The sequence below is a fragment of the Haliotis rubra genome, unplaced genomic scaffold, assembly GCF_003918875.1.
Source record: "Haliotis rubra isolate DU_JTF1 unplaced genomic scaffold, ASM391887v1 Scf598, whole genome shotgun sequence".
NCBI classification, from domain to species: Eukaryota; Metazoa; Mollusca; class Gastropoda; order Lepetellida; family Haliotidae; genus Haliotis; species Haliotis rubra.
The window spans coordinates 136003-156406 of NW_025767299.1; the positions used below are offsets into that span (position 1 = coordinate 136003).

The following is a 20404-nucleotide window of genomic DNA, read 5'->3' on the forward strand; positions in this document are numbered from 1 at the left end:
GGATTCTGCACCATTGAGGTATTCTGGCCACAACACTGCTCAGTGTAAAGAAACAAGTGTCCAACAAGGATTCCACACCAATGAGGTATTCTGGTCTCAACACTGCTCAGTGTAAAGAAACAAGTGTCCAACAAGGATTCTGCACCATTGAGGTATTCTGGTCAGACCACTCATGGTAATGGCACAAATGCAGAACAAAATGTTTTTGATAACGACCCCCATGCACAGGTCAAGGCAGAAGTCTACAATATCAGAACAAGTACAGTATCTGTCCAACAAACGCCGTCCTTGAATATGTCACGATATGAGATGTTTGGTCCTAATTCGGTCAAGATGCTGACAGGCATCGCTTTATTAAGGGGATGGTCCACGAGCTGCAAATGTGACATCTTGTGCCCATTAAATGCACAACGAAGCCCCTCGAAGTGTGCGAAGCCATTTCCTCACCCCTGTGAAGAATCCCTAAAGTAGACCCAATCATCCTCTGTATCCATGGGAACGGAGAACCACAACGAGGCTCTAACGACATTAAGAGACAAAAACTCAGCAACCTAGATATAGGGCTTACAACTTCCTGCTCCTGTCATTTTTTTTCCTTTTCTTAGGACTACACTTCTGTCATGTAGGAAACTCGGGCGACATCTTGGACAGGTGAACGTATACATGATGTAGATCAAGTAGAAGACTCGACATCCCGTCTTAGGGCACAAGTGTGGGTAATTAAAAACAGAAGTATACACATTGATAATAGTGTACGTAGACCCACACTACAATATCTAGTTTAACACTGTACACCGACACTACAAGACCTAGATTACCATTGTACACCGACACTACAAGACCTACATTACCATTGTACACCGACACTACAAGATCTAGAATACCATTGTACACCGACACTACAAGATCTAGATTAACACTGTACACCGACACTACAAGACCTAGATTACCATTGTACACCGACACTACAAGACCTAGATTACCATTGTACACCGACACTACAAGATCTAGATTACCATTGTACACCGACACTACAAGATCTAGATTAACACTGAACACAGACACTACAAGATCTAAATTAACATTGTACACCGACACTACAAGATCTAGATTAACACTGAACACAGACACTACAAGATCTAGATTAACACTGAACACAGACACTACAAGATCTAGATTAACACTGTACACAGACACTACAAGATCTAGATTAACATTGTACACAGACACTACAAAATCTAGATAAACACTGTACACCGACACTACAAGATCTAAGTTAACACTGTACACAGACACTACAAAATCTAGATTAACACTGAACACAGACACTACAAGATCTAGATTAACACTGAACACAGACACTACAAGATCTAGATTAACTCTGAACACAGAAACTACAAGATCTGGATTAACACTGTACACAGACACTACAAGACCTAGATTACCATTGTACACCTACACTACAAGACCTAGATTAACACTGTACACCGACACTACAAGATCTAGATTAACACTGAACACAGACACTACAAGATCTGGATTAACACTGTACACAGACACTACAAGATCTATATTAACACTGTACACCGACACTACAAGATCTACATTAACATTGTACACAGACACTACAAGATCTAGATTAAAACTGAACACAGACACTACAAGATCTAGAAAAACATTGTACACCGACACTACAAGATCTATATTAACACTGAACACCGACACTACAAGATCTGGATTAACACTGTACACCGACACTACAAGATCTAGATTAACACTGTACACAGACACTACAAGATCTAGATTAACACTGTACACCGACGCTACAAAATCTAGATTAATACTGTACACAGACACTACAAGATCTATATTAACACTGTACACAGACACTACAAGATCTATATTAACACTGTACACCGACACTACAAGATCTAGATTAACAATGTACGCAGACACTACAAGATCTATATTAACACTGTACACAGACACTACAAGATCTATATTAACACTGTACACCGACACGACAAGATCTATATTTACACTGTACACCGACACTTCAAGATCTATATTAACACTGTACACCTACACTACAAGATCTATATTAACACTGTACACCGACACTACAAAATCTATATTAACACTGTACACCGACATTACAACATCTAGATTATCATTGTACACCGACACTACAAGATCTAGATTAACACTGAACACAGACACTACAAGATCTAGATTAACACTGTACACAGACACTACAAGATCTAGATTAACACTGTACACAGACACTACAAGATCTAGATTAACATTGTACACAGACACTACAAAATCTAGATAAACACTGTACACCGACACTTCAAGATCTAGATTAACACTGAACACAGACACTACAAGATCTAGATTAACACTGAACACAGACACTACAAGATCTAGATTAACACTGAACACAGACACTACAAGATCTAGATTAACATTGTACACCAACACTACAAGATCTAGATTAACACTGTACACAGACACTACAAGATCTAGATTAACATTGTACACAATATACATAATTTCTTCCATTGTGCCTTTGAATATTTGCATCAAATCCATAATTGAAATTCATGTCATTACTCGAATTTGGAAACAGACTCGATCAGAAGAATGAGTGAGAGAGTAAGGGTGCTAGTGCTGTCGCCATTTAGCCGTTATCGCGGTTCCACTGGGTAGCAGACAACATTGACTCGGCAAATGCTTATTCTGATTAATCAAAAAACGATGCTTATTTGAGTGTGATACTTAAACGTCACAGGATATCTGTACACATCAATCCTAACCTGGTAGTTATGAGTGGTTGCTGAAACTATGCCGGACTATGATGGACTGAGTTGATGAGGTAATAATAATTGGCTTGTATAAGGCCTATAGTTTCCGTCACAGGTGCTCAACGGTGCTGCACACATCGTTAAAAACAGAGTAAGTGTAAAAAGAGTTCTATTCAAAAGCCATCTTGAAGAAGTAGGTTTTCAGCAAGTTCTTGTAAAATGACTGAGACTCAGTTCGTCTGAGGGTGACTGGGAGATTGTTCCATAGAGCTGGTGCTGCTACAGAAATACATGCAGTACATGCAGATGTACAAGCTGGCGAAGGTAGTCACAGGACTGATCATCGTAGAGGCAGCTATGCGTCAGTAGCAGAATCTTGAAGTAAATCCTGTACTTCACTGGAAGCCAGAGAAGGGATTTCAGAACTGGCGATATATGCTCATGGCGATGGGTTTGAGAGACCACACGAACTGTTGCGTTTGGATTTTCTGCAATTTAGAAAGTGTTGAAGATGACATGTTGCAAAAGAGCAAGTTGCAATAGTCCAGCTTTGAGATTACAAGTGTTTGCATTAGGAGCTTTGTTGTCTCGGTATCTAGGAAGTTGCGGATCTTGCCGATGTTTTACATGTAAGTGGTTACTAATAATTTCGCGACAAAATCTCCACCGAGGTCTAGGAACTTCTGCCACTTGTGTAGGAGGCTTCCTCTTGGTGTGCGTAATAAGCCCTCCCGACGTCTTCGTCATTTGTATTGTGTACATCCTTTATGTTCTGGGAGAGGTGGAAATCAGACTGCGCCAAATCTGGAGACTATTCAAGTACTTGAAAGTCACAATCATGCACTGCAACCATGGCGTCAAGAGACGCACACGTGCACAGGTGCATCGTCCTGGTGGAAGAGCACACCTTTTGTGAGCTTCGCACGACGTTTATAACCACAGACAGCTACCTAAGCAGATTAGTAAAATATTTGTGTCAGTAAGTGTCTGACCTTTCAGGAGAATGACCACCAATAGGATTCCGAACACTGATGCAATCACCTTGCTAGCACATGTAGGGGACTTTGTCTTCTTCTTCAGAGGAGGGGGGTGCGCCAGATAGTCCCACTGTTTTACTGTTGTTTCTGGGTGGTAATAGTGAACTGAAGACTAATCTGTGGGTACAAATCTCACAACAAAATCAGTTTTCTGCTACAAAGCTATGTAAAATCTCTTGAGAGAAGATGAACCTGGAACGTTTCAAATCAGAAGTCGGAAGTCTGAAGCCCCTGTCATGGACAGTTCTTTTTCATGGGTTTCCTTCGTTCTCAAGTCCGTCCATTTGCCACAATACATGCTGACTTCTGCTTAAATACTTGAGATATATCCTGTCGAAGAATTCCCACAGGGAGACAAACATGGATACATGAGATATATCCTGTCGAAGAATTCTCACAGGGAGACAAACACGGACACTTGAGACTTATCCCGTCGAAGAATTCCCACAGGGAGAGAAACATGGATACTTGAGATATATCCTGTCAAGGAATTCCCACAGTGAGATAACCAAGAATACTTGAGATATATCCCGTCGAAGAATTCCCACAGGGAGACAAACATGGATACTTGAGATATATCCTGTCAAGGAATTCCCACAGGGAGACAAACATAGATACTTGAGATATATCCTGTCAAGGAATTCCCACAGGGAGACAAACATAGATACTTGAGATATATCCTGTCAAGGAATTCCCACAGGGAGACAAACAAGGATACTTGAGATATATCCGTCGAAGAATTCCCACAGGGAGACAAACATGGATACTTGAGATATATCCTGTCAAGGAATTCCCACAGGGAGACAAACATGGATACTTGAGATATATCCTGTCCAAGAATTCCCACAGGGAGACAAACATGGATACTTGAGATATATCCTGTCCAAGAATTCCCACAGGGAGACAAACATGGATACTTGAGATATATCCTGTACAAGGAATTCCCACAGGGAGACAAACATGGATACTTGAGATATATCCTGTCCAAGAATTCCCACAGGGAGACAAACATGGATACTTGAGATATATCCTGTCAAGGAATTCCACAGGAGAGAAACACAAGATACTTGAGATATATCCTGTCAAGTTATTCCCACAGGGAGACAAACATGGATACATGAGATATATCCCGTCCAAGAATTCCCACAGGGAGACAAACATGGATACTTGAGATATATCCTGTCGAAGAATTCCCACAGGGAGACAAACATGCATACTTGAGATATATCCTGTCAAGGAATTTCCACAGGGAGAAAAACAAGGATACTTGAGATATATCCCGGCCAAGAATTCCCACAGGGAGACAAACATTGATACATGAGATATATCCCGTCCAAGAATTCCCACAGGGAGACAAACATGGATACTTGAGATATATCCTGTCCAAGAATTCCCACGGGGAGACAAACATGGATACTTGAGATATATCCCGTCCAAGAATTCCCACAGGGAGACAAACATGGATACTTGAGATATATCCCGTCAAGTTATTCCCACAGGGAGACAAACATGGATACTTGAGATATATCCCGTCAAGTTATTCCCACAGGAGGCAAACATGGATACTTGAGATATATCCCGTCAAGTTATTCCCACAGGGAGGCAAACATGGATACTTGAGATATATCCCGTCAAGTTATTCCCACAGGAGGCAAACATGGATACTTGAGATATATCCCGTCAAGTTATTCCCACAGGAGGCAAACATGGATACTTGAGATATATCCCGTCAAGTTATTCCCACAGGGAGGCAAACATGGATACTTGAGATATATATCCCCGTCAAGTTATTCCCACAGGGAGGCAAACATGGATACTTGAGATATATCCCGTCAAGTTATTCCCACAGGGAGGCAAACATGGATACTTGAGATATATCCCGTCAAGTTATTCCCACAGGGAGGCAAACATGGATACTTGAGATATATCCCGTCAAGTTATTCCCACAGGGAGGCAAACATGGATACTTGAGATATATCCCGTCAAGTTATTCCCACAGGAGGCAAACATGGATACTTGAGATATATCCCGTCAAGTTATTCCCACAGGAGGCAAACATGGATACTTGAGATATATCCCGTCAAGTTATTCCCACAGGGAGGCAAACATGGATACATGAGATATATCCCGTCAAGTTATTCCCACAGGGAGGCAAACATGGATACTTGAGATATATCCCGTCAAGTTATTCCCACAGGGAGGCAAACATGGATACTTGAGATATATCCCGTCAAGTTATTCCCACAGGAGGCAAACATGGATACTTGAGATATATCCCGTCAAGTTATTCCCACAGGGAGGCAAACATGGATACTTGAGATATATCCCGTCAAGTTATTCCCAACAGGGAGGCAAACATGGATACTTGAGATATATCCCGTCAAGTTATTCCCACAGGGAGGCAAACATGGATACTTGAGATATATCCCGTCAAGTTATTCCCACAGGAGGCAAACATGGATACTTGAGATATATCCCGTCAAGTTATTCCCACAGGGAGGCAAACATGGATACTTGAGATATATCCCGTCAAGTTATTCCCACAGGGAGGCAAACATGGATACTTGAGATATATCCCGTCAAGTTATTCCCACAGGGAGGCAAACATGGATACTTGAGATATATCCCGTCAAGTTATTCCCACAGGGAGGCAAACATGGATACTTGAGATATATCCCGTCAAGTTATTCCCACAGGGAGGCAAACATGGATACTTGAGATATATCCCGTCAAGTTATTCCCACAGGGAGGCAAACATGGATACTTGAGATATATCCCGTCAAGTTATTCCCACAGGGAGGCAAACATGGATACTTGAGATATATCCCGTCAAGTTATTCCCACAGGGAGGCAAACATGGATACTTGAGATATATCCCGTCAAGTTATTCCCACAGGGAGACAAACATGGATACTTGAGATATATCCCGTCAAGTTATTCCCACAGGGAGGCAAACATGGATACTTGAGATATATCCCGTCAAGTTATTCCCACAGGGAGACATGTTTGATGCAATACATGTGATATAGTCTATCCCGGAATTTCGACAGATATAATGTAATTAAGCCGGTTCTATAATCTGCCTTGTCGTATATCTGGCACAACCGCATGTTTTCGTTGTGAGTGACTGTCCATCTTGATAGCCAGCCCACCCGCCTACCCAACTTCACGGATAACAGCTAAGTCACCGACTCCGTCTGGTCTGGTGACAGACTGTCTAATATATTGTGTGTGCGTGCGTGCATGCGTGTGTGTGCGTGTGTGTAGTCTCTTCACACATCTGGTACGTAAGGTGTTAATGTTAAGCTTTCACTGAATAATCACTACTTTGAGATTGTTGCAAACTGAAATAAACAAATGCGTCTATGTTAAACTACGTCATTGTTGTAATGAACTATTTCATGTGCTGCCATGTGCGGAGGGGTGGATTCTTCGAGCATAACGTTGTGATGTCGTTGTCTGAATGAACCATCCCTAAGTTCAGTCCCTCGTCTACAAATACAATACCAAATACAGAAGGAGAGTAAATTCACTGTCATTAAAACACACCGTTAAGTCCAACAAATTACATACACTATTATTAAGCAACATCTTACATGTCAAAATAGTTATATGAAAAGCGCTGCGAATCCTAGCAGCTCTGCTGCATCACCGAGAACAAGAGCCGACTGTCCTGCCTGCCGACTGTCCCAAACACCGTGGCACACTTTCAGCACCACGTGTTTACAAACCAGGCTACCGGCACTGTATGAATGTGTGTGCATCAGTCGATCTAGGTCAGCCGTACTCCAATCTTACTATACAGTCGCGGGAGTAAGTGAGAGAGAGAGGGAGACTCGGCTGGTAGTCACAGGCATCAAGTTTGTCAATGAACACAGGCAGAATCACCAACTGTGACGTCACTGGCATGTTCCCAACACGGGAGCGCAGCTGATTGGTCAGTTGGATGAGGAATGCAAGAAGGGGCGTGGCTAACTACGTTTCGACATATTAGCTGATGACACGATTCCTGCCAGGTGTGAGTTTCTTCTGAACACGTGAAAGGAGGGGACAACTGATGAAAACTGAAATAATGAACAGAAGGCAGATGCAACCTATATTAGAAAACTGTATCATTTCGTTTGTTTGATTTAATATGGTACTTAGATAATGACTGACTGACTGAGTTTGGTTTTACGCCGCTTTTAGCAATATTCCAGCAACATCACGGCTGGGGACACCAGAAATGGGCTTCACACATTGTACCCATGTGGGGATTCGAACCCGGGTCTTCGGCATGGCGAGCCAACGTTTTAACCACTATGCTACCCCACCGCCCCACTTAGATAATGTGTGTTATGGGTACCACCGTATAATGCTTCTTGTTGGCCAGTAATAAGAAACAATCGTGACAATAATATGTCATCACTTACTGTTTTGAAATAACCAAAATAGTTTATCTGGTTCGACAGCTGCATCACATCATCATCATCATCATCATCACCACCACCATCATCATCATGAACATCACCTACTCACAAAACATCATCCACCCGTGCACAAGATAAAATGGTAAATGTTACTCTGGATACATCTTCAGGCATTTGGACTTAACATACAGTTCATGGTTTGTTTATAACACAACCCATTTCTCTCTCAAAAACAATTGGCTAGGCTTGCCTATTTATGTGGGGTTTTTTTGTTAAATGGCGGTATTTGGTCAAATAAATAAATGCACCTTCTACCTCCTTTCCGTAAGTGTCCAGTAACACGTCTACTTTCACCAGTGTTAGGAGTGTTAATTGTTTCTATGTGGGTAGGATCCCAGTGTATTAACCATGTATTCCATCATAACCAACAGATGAGACTGGGGTGGTGAGACATCCTGCTCCAACTGTATATTGTTGCTGGTGCTGTTCTCCCTTTGTTAGCCCGGAGACTCGTATACTTACAGATGCATGTGACTCTGCTTGAATACAACTGGCTGCGGTGCAAAATAACATTCACAAACCAAAGGCATATGTGTATTCAGGCAGAAAAACCTGAAGAATCTCTATTTGGCGAACAACATCAACCGATCCAAATACTAGCAGGAGCAACATCAACAACAACCACTCCACTAAATAAACAGCTTGTACTGCAGCAAAATCCATGGAACGAACAAATGCATGGAGTTTACAATAAGATGTTTTTGTTTTAGAAATGGTGTTTAAAGTGTCAGCGATTCAATGTTGTTTTGACTTAAGAGCACACACAAGACTAGATCGTCACACTAGTAATTAAACTATGCCAAATAAGACAAAGGCAATTGTGAAACGAGCCTGGAAACATTCATATTGTCTGGAGATGATGTAAATGTCAGTAAAGTCATTTCACTGTCTGTTACGAATATCTTCATCAACCTTGGGATGCAACTTGCCATGATTGACGGTCGATTGCTGATGTCAATGACCAGTGTATTGTATGATTCCCCTTCCCATACACATACATCGGTCGTCCAGGTACAACCCCGCCTGCCGGTGAACTGAGTTTGTGAATAGTGTACACCTTAGCCAGTTATCCCTAGTGCAGCTAAACTATCTATATGTGGTTGGTAGCGCTGGAGTATGTATGTTGGGAGCGTGGGAGAGGAACTTCGGCGGCCTCATTCACACATCACGTGGTCACGTGCCATCGATTACGTTTCAGTGAGTGCGCGGCCGAGAGGAACTACGATCTCTACTACCGTACTGCCGGCAATACTACGACGTTACTCGCTATCATTGATTTTATCTGTGCTTATTTATAGAGGCACCGGCCCACTGTATTCTTCTACAGGGGCTATCCTCGTGCTATTTATAGAGTATTTAACCGCATTATCTAATATTCGTTGGTGTAAACAGATGTTGACACTGTGGGATAGAAACACAAAAAGTTTTGAGTTGCAGCAGAAAGTTACAGCTGCGCCGTTTACAGCCCCCCGAGTTGTACACTGTTCGTTGAACTTCTTACCTGTCTCTCATACACAGAGACGGAACCGTACTCCGAGGAATGGTGGACCATTCTTATTTCATTGAATACCTCCTTATCGAAATAATTTTACGTTTTACGTATACAATTGCTTGTCATACGATGATTACAACTTCAATAAATATTGTTTACCGAAAGAAACCATAAACTAGTCGATCTAATTTATTATATTCCATGAAGTATTATTTTTATCATTTCCTTTAGCAATAGATTAGGGTGTGTACAGAATGAGTAACCTTGTGGGAAGTATAAAGAATACATTTACATGTAGTATTAATAAACGAAGACGTATTCAATGTTTCTACTGCATTGGGTATAAAACTTGCAATTCGTGAACAGTTTGTGCGTCATTTCACATATATTTCTCGGAATTAAAACACAACATCTGTGAACAAATAAGTAATGAAACAAAGTAAAATAAATTATTAAAAGTTTACCAAACGTATCAGTAAGCCACAATAAACAAAACTAATGTAACCCCTGGTAATTATGAAGGGGTGGGGCTGTTTTGATTGGCAAGAGTTGTCGTTCTTAGCGCACTCTGGTCACTCGCTTCGCCAGCAAGGCAGGTGCCTTTGTTTGCAAAGAAAGTGATGTCATAGTGGAGCATCGCGTGCACAGATCTAATTGAGCACATGTCTTTAATGCACTAAAATATATCAATTTTGCAACTGTAGTTCCTATAAACTTTAATTGTCTAAGGTGATGCATCTCGCTTGTCGCGGAAGCACCTCATGGACTCCGCCATATTGGCTAACGGCTTCGAGGCAATGAGCAATAGCAGGGACCCCTCTAGTGAACAATCGCATTTCGGCATGTTCATTATGTTTTTTGTTAGGATTTTTGTTGAATTTAGACGCGTATGGACAACGATGATGGCTCAAGGTTAAACCAATTAACTAATATCCAGGTATATTAGGATCTGGATAACCTTCTAGGTCTGAAATTAGGCCTAGATCGCCCGGATTTGTGCTCATTTTGGACTGAGTTTGTGCACAGGGACTGGTCAGCGTAGTCGCGAGTTCAGCCTCAGCCAGCAAGGATATGTGGAATCCCCAAAATATTGAGGATTTACCCCGCAGTTCGGTGTAATATTATCGATGTCGCCCACGTTGCAGGCTGATCGTACTCTTTGAGGTGCTTGGGGAAACAATAAGTGTATATTATTGTGGATTATTCAGTTTCAAAATGGCTAACCTTTTGAACAAAGACCCTTTCACGTATGAAGAGGAACGCCGCAGCTTTTTGCAAGATTTGCAAGGTTTTCACCAAAACAGAGGGTGCGTATTTGATTCATTTTGTTTTCATGTTATCGTTATTGTATTCTGACTTCAGTTTAGGACAATAATTTGCAAAATATGGTTGTCGTGTCTCGTTTCAGAACACCGTATGATCGCATTCCCCAAATAGGAGGAAGAGAGGTTGATCTGTATCGCTTGTACCGACGTGTGATAGAACTTGGGGGATTCCAGAAGGTAATCTTAGTTTGAATTTACCTCCGTGGTCTAAAATAGTATATCAATTGCTTCTATTTTCTCTCCATCGTGTTTCTAATCGAAATGTCTGTATTCAATATTCAGGCGATCGCGTTGCAGTGAGCGTTTGGCTCGAGAGGTCGTCATCATTCGCCTTCGTTAGAATGTGTTTCTTCCGATCTGTGGTGCACGTTGTCCTTTGTTTATGTTCAGGTAGATTCAGTGTCAACACGTGCACTTATCGGATGTAAACATCATTGACTGGAGCGTCGCGCTTGGCCAAATTTGTTATTATTCGTCTTTTGCTAGATTACGCAATCAATTAATGTTGTTAATTCCTTCAATTTGTGCTTATCTAAATGATCTGGAGTAGCTTTTCTGACAGGTCTTGTTTGCCTCTTGTCATTCTATGTTCTTGTTCATTTTCACATTTTTGTCATGGAAGCAACTGTTAGTGACCTACTTTCTTGTTGATGATGCTTTACTAGATTTGTGTACTGCTTCAAATTGTATTAATCATGTTTGCAATTTTATGAAATGTAAGTGCAAATTACATCTTCATTTCGTTTGAATATACATAATAAATGTTCTAGAAATAAATGAATTGAATAGTGTCAGGAAGCTCCATCAACCACTACATCAAGGAACCGCTGCGTGAAAATTTGGTTGCAAAGTTTGATGTTTCTACTGTCCTCTGGTGACATACAGTATTTTTGAGATTATCTTCACTGTGAACCATCAAAAGTTTAAAGAAATAAAGTGAACCATCTTTGCATGAGAGTACTGGATCACTGAATCATCTTGGAAGAGAGAACCATCGGAAGTATGGTTCTAAAACTTTAGACATTTCAGGGTACATACAATAAGTTGTTGGGGTTTTAGACTTAATAGAAGTATAATGCATCAATATGTTGTTATCCCTGACCACAGATTGTTGTCAGTGTTTGAAATTAAGCAATGACAACAGTATCACCCTTTCATTTCAAACATGACAAATTCACAAGATGTGAAAACTTATTTACTTTGAAAAACGTGTGACATCAAGATTTGTGTTGTACCTTTCATGTGGACAATCAGTATGTTCTCATGCAAAGATCCCCAGATAGGAGATACCATCCATTACACTACTATGCTTGCCATCCCTTAATTATGTGTTTTGACATTTTTCAAACCGATGTTTAAAATGACTAGAATATGACAAAAGATCAAAATGTATGCTTGGTTCACGTATGTTTCGGCCAAATATAAAAATTGAAGAGAAAACCCACTTCATAGTAATGTTAACATAAAGCTTTTTCTCAGGAAATTGCTGTTTTCTCTCTTCCACTGATAACTCCAAAGCTCTCATCTGTATGAGAGTCAACCAACCTCCTGCCAACTCACACACACGCTTGAGCACTTTTTCGAAGTTAACTTAAATTAATGGGTATACTTATGAAAATCTTTTTAATTGATCATTTGGTGATGTTTTCAATAACATTGACACAACTACCAGAATAAGGAAATATCAAAATTGTGAATTTGTCACTGGGTAAGTGTTCAGCAAAATTTCACTTGTCAGAAGACAGAGTCTGCTTGTCCAGATATTTGACTAACTATAATGTTTTTGGCATAAAATTGGTCTTTACTAACCATGGTATTTGTTTTGACAGTAATATACAAGTTTCCATATTTTGGTGGCTTTCCCAATGTGGATGATGAATGCATCCACTGCAAGGCTATAATCAACTGAAACCATAACTTGTGTATTGGTGTTATGAGGTGATTCCAAGTCGAAACACAAAGGTTAAGACAGAAAATGGTATGTACAGAGCTAAATTGAACAATAAGTAACCACACAAGATCTATTGATAATTAACAAAAAGATATTGCAATACACCTGATTAGGTCTGCAAACACAATAGATTTTTACAATGGGTGAAATATGTGGCTGCAGCAATAAGTAGCAGGTCCTATAACAAATGTCAGTGTACTTATAAATGTCCAGAATAATATCACTGTTGAATTTCTTCATGTTGCACATGATTTTCTTAACTTAAGAATGATATTGAGAGCTGGCAAATTGTCCATGTTTTCAGATACTTGTCCGTGCCTACATCAACATGTAGGTAAAGTAGGTGGGAGTCTTTAAAGATAAAGTGTTCCCCGATATGTCCAGTTTCACAGTATGTTGACTTCAATGTAATACAATGCCAGGAATAGAAACAAGTCCAAATTCATTGACAGCTTTGATGACTTGATTGATGTCATTGATTTTGTTAAGTGTTATTAAATGTGAATGCAATAATACTCTTTAATCAACAAGCTTTAATCAATGTTAAACCAGTCATCCGCACCTTTACTGGTCATAACTAGTCTGAAATGCAGGTTTAGTAACACATGTAGTAAGATCAGGTTATAAATGTCATGTGATAACAGTTAGATTTGTTGAATATGATGCTAAGTGCCAAGTTGGTCTAGTGGACTCAAGAGTTTTCTTGCAGACTGTTAACCACAAACGGGCTGAAAGCTGACCAAATAAAATAAAAAAAGTTTCACACAAAGACGGTAAAAGTTGTGTTTCTCAATATGTGTTGTATCATGATTGATGTCATAATGGCATCAACTCACGAAGGAGGTGTATGATGACAACTTATTTGATGTGAGTATCAATGCTTGGTGCCAACATGAGCAGACACGATCGACCAGGCCCAACCTACAATTAGATGCAGAATCTCATTCAAATTGGATCTTAATGCTCGCAACTGTTGCACAAAGATCTGCTGATATCCCATTACTGGTCACGTCATAGTGACCTTTCATCCTTCCAATCAGAGGGTCGCTTACGAAATCATGAATGTGAAAGATGAAATGTGTTTTCGTATCATGCAGCCTCAAGAATAACAAAGCACTGTGAACTACAGTTAAGGGCCGTGTCACTGATTCCAACTGCTAGTATTGTCTATGTTTTGGTCAATGAGATAATATTTGAACTGGAAGACTTTCCATTTGGAACAAGGGATATAGTTCTGTGGATATACAAATTCTTTCATTACAATATGTGCAGTACCTGTAAAGATTCGGGTTAGAATTGGTCTTCAGCAACCCATGCTTATCGTAAAAGTGACTAACAGGATTGGGTGGTCAGACTCGATGACTTGACTGACACGTGTCATCACATCTGAGTGTGGCGTTTAACAAACAATATATGCAAGGCTTCAGTGTAGATGCTAGAATCGTCATCAAGCGAGTAATGGCACTGAAAAGAAGTTTTCTATCTAGAAGTGCTACCACACTTTCTCTATTTGTCATTCCAGAATATTTTTCTATTCAGTTTATAAACTTTGAATTCAGATTTTGTCAAACTATTTTGTCATGTGTAGTCTTGATTGGATGTCGCCATTTTAAAACTAGTGTTGTGAAGTTTGGATAGCTGTTTTTGATTGGTTAATGTTGACTGTTAGTCATTTTATTGGTTGGTTAATGTTTGCAAAAGGTTGTTCTGGCAAGATGTTAATGGGATGTCCTCAGATCTTTCGTGTTGTGGTATTTGCAATCACATTTGCAGCTGAGACTATTTCTCTCTAATTAATGCCAATATTAAAACAAAACGCCAGGATTCCAGGTCCCTGCGAAGCCTGTGTTGGTTAGTAAAGGTGGCCAAATAGATCAAGTGATCAGGCTGAGTGACTTTCTTGGTTGGATGTACAAAACCACTCAAATCTTTTTCAGCCATGCATGCTCTTGTGCAGAACTTTTATCGCCTGATGAAGAAAGAAGTCAATGTTTGCTTGGATTTCTTGTACATTTTTATGTGTGTGGTGTAGATGTACTCTCAAACCTGCTGGTCCTACAACCCAAATAAACCAAGAGTATAGCTGCCAGTGACAAAAATATGTGTGTTCAGTGCGGGGCAACTAAGTTGTTAATAGATATGGAAAGAATATCCCACTTTGTAAGGAAAAGCAGATATTTTGTGAAATTTGTGCTTCAATTATTATTTTACATAGTGTTATATTATAACAATGTTATACTTTAACAGAAGTTATATCATGTTCATACCTTTTACAACAGCATTATTCCTGGTCCCAGGGACCAACAGCATATATAATCCTCAATCCAAGTTAATTTTCCCTGTCAAAAATGGAATCAGCAATAAATGGAAACCCTGCCACTATATCCACATCTCAACTCACCATGAAGATGTGTTTTGTTACATTTTACACATTTTAAAACCTTTTTACCCTAGGGGATTCCAAAACATGGTGACTCTCCAATGCAAACCGACACTTTACTAAAACTAGGACTCAAGGGATTCTCTGTGGGTACAATATATCACGAGACAAAGTGCTGGTACACCAGCATTGAGATCATCCATTGGTTCAAAATCGTACACAGGGAAATGTATATGAAGTTATGTAAGATGATTTCATAATTGCTTGTGAAATACTGAACACTATGAACACAAACTCTCAAGCCATTGTAAATTTTGATCTCCAGTCACTAGTCCAAAGCTAGTTATAGTATTAAATTGAACTTGACTGAAAATGATACAGAGGTACAGATAAGCTGCGTATCTGCGTAAATTACGAAAATATTTATGTGAAAACTCAATTCCTATTAAGTCTATTGCTTGAATTTTTGAAAATACTCAATACATTTGATCTTACATGTGTACACACAAAAATGTCAAATCTTAGCTTGTGTACCGGTGGATAGATAAAATAACAGGTATACTGAGAGCCTCTATTTTAGCACATGAACTTGGCGACTTGCAGTCTTTCTTATCATTTCTCATTTTACAGATCAATATAAATAACAAATACGTAAACCAACATTTAAATTTTATTATATTTTTACAATTAATGGCAAAATACCCAATTGTGTTTGAGTAAGGTGGGTACAATTTGTTTGGTTACTCAAAGGAAAATTAGGATACCCAGTTTAGATGAACACAAGCGAGTATATAACTCAATGACCCAAAAAGTTATCTGTAGCTCTGTGATAACCAAGTTCAGGCTAGTAGTCTCAAAAGGTTTTGCCACGGACTGTGATTGCCAAGTGATTACAGTGTGTGAAAGTACACTGTCACCATCCTAAATAGTAGGACTGCATGATGTTACTGGTATATCGCAATACGCTTTTCAAACAATTCTTATTGCAATAGTTTTTCTGGGTATATCAAGTTTTGTCAATATCTGTATGGTTTAAGTTAAAATCCAGGGTTTTACCTCGACTTAGACTCGATTATTAGTTTCTGGGACCCCCAATTATTAGTTTTAGGGGTCCTTGTAGGCAGAGTGAAGGTCCTGTGAAGTAACGGTGTAGAGAACTGTACGTTATGATCATTTATTTAGAGCCTGGAATGAATCATTGATCATATGGGCTGGTAGATGAAATGATACACGTAACTGCTCTGAAAGAAACAACCAAACACTTAGCAAAGTCATAGATGTATTGTCGGTAGAATGAATTATTATTTTGTGCGTCGATCCTCTACATTTGTGTGTATTGGACGCACATTTGCATGTCGCGTAAAACCCTGAAGTCTATATAGACTTTCATATCACCCTGATATTTCCCAGTGATAAACAGCATACTTTATATGCTATGAATTTGTATAAAAAGGAAAGTATCATTAAGTATCCAACCTATATTTTAGATGGATGTTAAAAGAACCATATCATTTTTTTTAGGCCTTAGTAGGTAGAAAATAAGATCTTCATGTACAATCAGTGCCAGGAAGTCTAAAACACTCCCGTTGCATGGCAATATGTATTGTAATACGTATACCAGTATCGCAAAATATTGCAGTGCAATTTATTTGGCTGGTGCGTTAATCCTTAATATATGCAAATAACATTAACATTATTGAGTGACCTTGCACTTTTATTCAGGGCAATGGGGTAGCCTCATCTTTAAAGAGTTAGCTTGTTGTGCTAAACACCCGGGTTCGATTCCCTACATAGGTTCAATGAAATGTGAGGCCCGTTTCTGCACTTTTATTCACTCAGCTGTGTGTTTCTTATTAATATTATGATAATTATTATGGCAAGCATGTGAATCTGCCTATTTGTATAAATCGAGATATACTAGGATTGTTGTAAGGTACCTACCATATTTCCCTTTTTGGGCTAATCAAAAAGTGATATTTATAAACACCCCCTGTTTGTACTCGCCATTGCAGTCTGTATTGTTTTTGGACTCTACATTGCAGTCTGTATTGTCTTGTGTTTATAACTGACTTCTTACAGAAAGCAACAGGGTAGGATAATGTAATTGTAATAATGTTTACAAGCACTGAAATTATCCTAGGCACTGCAGTCTTCTAGCCAGAATAATGATCACAGATAGCAATACCCTCCAAAATGTTTGAAATTCCACAAGCCCTCAGGACACCTATAATAGTAAACAAAACTGATCCTGGCTAGGGATTGGTTCTAATTTCTGTCAATGTATTAGCTGAAAGTATAAGCTTCATTGACTTCAGAACTCAGTTTGTTTTAAGAAGTGTGCCTCCTAAGTACATGGGAACCGAGGGTTGCTCTCTGATTGAGCCACCTATTTGCCACCACACAAAATCAGCCACCATTTTTTTAATGGTATTGTGTATTCAATGTAAAGTGCATTTGAGTGATCTTCTGTAAATTTCACCTGAGAGAAAGAACTTACAAGTACTAATATGTTGATGGAATAAGTTTAAAAACTAATAAGCAGAAGATGGTGTTGAAGTGTAGTGAAAGGACACTGTGCTTTGGCCTTGTTGGTCTGCATTGTGTTATCCTGTACTTGTGGGTATGGATGAAAGTTTGTACTAGACAAAATGGGTTATCAGCCATTGCATGCACATTGTCAGAACTATAACCATCAAAAGTGCAGAATATTCCACAACTCTACAGATGGCACATTGACTATTTCTTAATATGTCTGACTACTGGGAATGATGAGATGTTTTAGCACAAATGTAAGTACTATTTTTAGTCTACTTGTCCTTAAAATGATAGCAAAAACCCTAAAAAAGGCAAGTTTCTACTTGTCCATATGATACCTTAACCATTAGAAAAATTCACGACGACAAGGGCTGTTTGATATTGCTGTATGCAAAACTCAAATAATTTGTTGATTGTGTAGTAAGTTGCTTCAGCAATTACTTTCTAATGTCCATATATTATGCAGGAACAAGTCTGCAGGAAAGAGAACATGCTTACAGCCCAATGCGTCAAATTAGTGTTTTAACAGTGTATAGTGTAGGCAGGAACACTGACACTTTGGACAGACACAAAGGAAACTTTCACAATGGAATCAAGGGCAGTCCTTGACTGTTGAACTAATTACTGTTCTCCTGAAACTATTTACAGGTTTTTTATGTAAGTGTAGTTGTACGTGATGTTATTCGATATAATGACAACTAGACTATTGAGGAAATACACATGTGTTCAGTTCAAGAACAGGTTCCAGGATACTAGGAGTTAATTTCACATTAGAAGTAATTTCGTTACAATACCATTGGTGTTATGTTTAGATAAGAAATCTAAGTAAAGCTTGTGGCAACTCCAGAGTATATTTATTCCCTAGCAACCCATGCTGGTCGTAAGAGGTAAAAACATGGATTGGGTGGTCAGGCTTGGTGACTTGGTTGATTGCGTGTCATCACACCCCAACAGTGTGGATCGTTGCTTAAGGAATTCAATTGCTGGATTGTCGGGTTCAGACTTCAGAGTAAATTAAAACATTCTTTACATTAGTTTATGTACCAAATTATGGATGACACAATCTTCATATTAAAGTAAGGACCACCATATAGGTTGAATAATGCTGAGTGCATCGTTGTGTATGTGTGGGTATATTTTTTTTTTTGTATTCTGTTCTAAAGCTAAAGATTGTTCCCTTGTGCTAGGTTCACACTGTCATGCGATCCATTACAAACACCAGTAATGGCCATTCGTGATCATGGAATCTCTCTGAAATTTCAGGTCTGGATACGAGGTGATGCGAGTCTATACGTTCTGATATGATTTGTTGCGTTTGGATGAGATATTATTCCGATTGGTCAGTTTAAGGTGACACAATCTGTCACGATCTGGTCTCATGTTCAGATACGATCACATACCTTGTGATCGGATTGTCCAGATTGAGTCCACGAAGGATCATGATCATGGTCCCCGATTTGGGACGATCTGGTACATGTAGGTATCAGGGACCGATGTGCTCTGTTGTGATAGGATACGATTGTGGTCGCAATGTCTTTCACGATCACGATCAAGGGTGACCACAATTCGATCTACGATTGGACCCCAACGGGTATATATACAGACCGACTGAACATGGACTTCATTGTTGCTTGAACTTCTACAGAGTGAACGCTATAACCCACAATCATTGATGATGGCAGTAGTTGAGGATGATGACGTGTCATTTGCAGTATTACTGTGTGCTTACATTATCACCAAAGGTGAAGGAGACGAGCAGCAGCCAGGCCAGCTACAACCACAAAGGGCCAGGAGAGTTGCAGTCAGGCACTTCTGGGTGCAACCACGGCTCACAGAGGAGAGGAGACAACAGTTTGTCTCCTAGACACCCATTTGATGCTGGAGGATCAAGTAGTGTTCCAATACTACACAAGGTTAACACGACAGCTCTTCAATGAAGTCTTACAGAGGGTGGCCCCAGCAATCAATAGGGAAGTCACCAGTTTCAGGCAACCCCTCTCACCTGGACTGAAATTGGTGGTGACACTGAGACACCTTGCCACTGGAGACAACAATCGGTCCCTTGTGTATGCCTTCAGGTGTGGAGTGTCCAACATCTCAGAGATGGTTCCAGAAGTGTGCCAGGCAATTGTGCAAGGGTACAATGATGTGGTGTTTAGCCTACATGTGAACCCTGTAGCCTGGACAGCTGTAGCTAACCAGTTTGAGCAGAGATGGAATATCCTCCACACCATTGTGGCCCTGGGTGGCAAACACATTGCTATTCAGGTTCAGAGGGTGGGGCAGCCTTGCCCTTTCCCTTCTTACCTTGGGTACCATTGGGTGGTATCTTTCAAACACTCCAAAAATTACTAACAAAAGCTAACGATGTGCTCTCTTCAAGGGTACATAGCTGAATGAGGCGCATG

The 20404-nt window shown here is 39.8% G+C and overlaps 1 protein-coding gene across 1 annotated transcript in view; it reads left to right on the forward strand.

Moving 5' to 3' along the window:
• The first annotated feature begins 10553 nt into the window (after positions 1–10553).
• Positions 10554–20404, forward strand: part of LOC124255204 (AT-rich interactive domain-containing protein 2-like) — a 47195-nt gene continuing 37344 nt past the window's right edge. The window contains 2 exon segments of the mRNA XM_046689042.1: positions 10554–11112; positions 11214–11307. Of these exon segments, the coding sequence (XP_046544998.1) occupies positions 11021–11112; positions 11214–11307 (186 nt within the window). The 5' untranslated portion in view covers positions 10554–11020.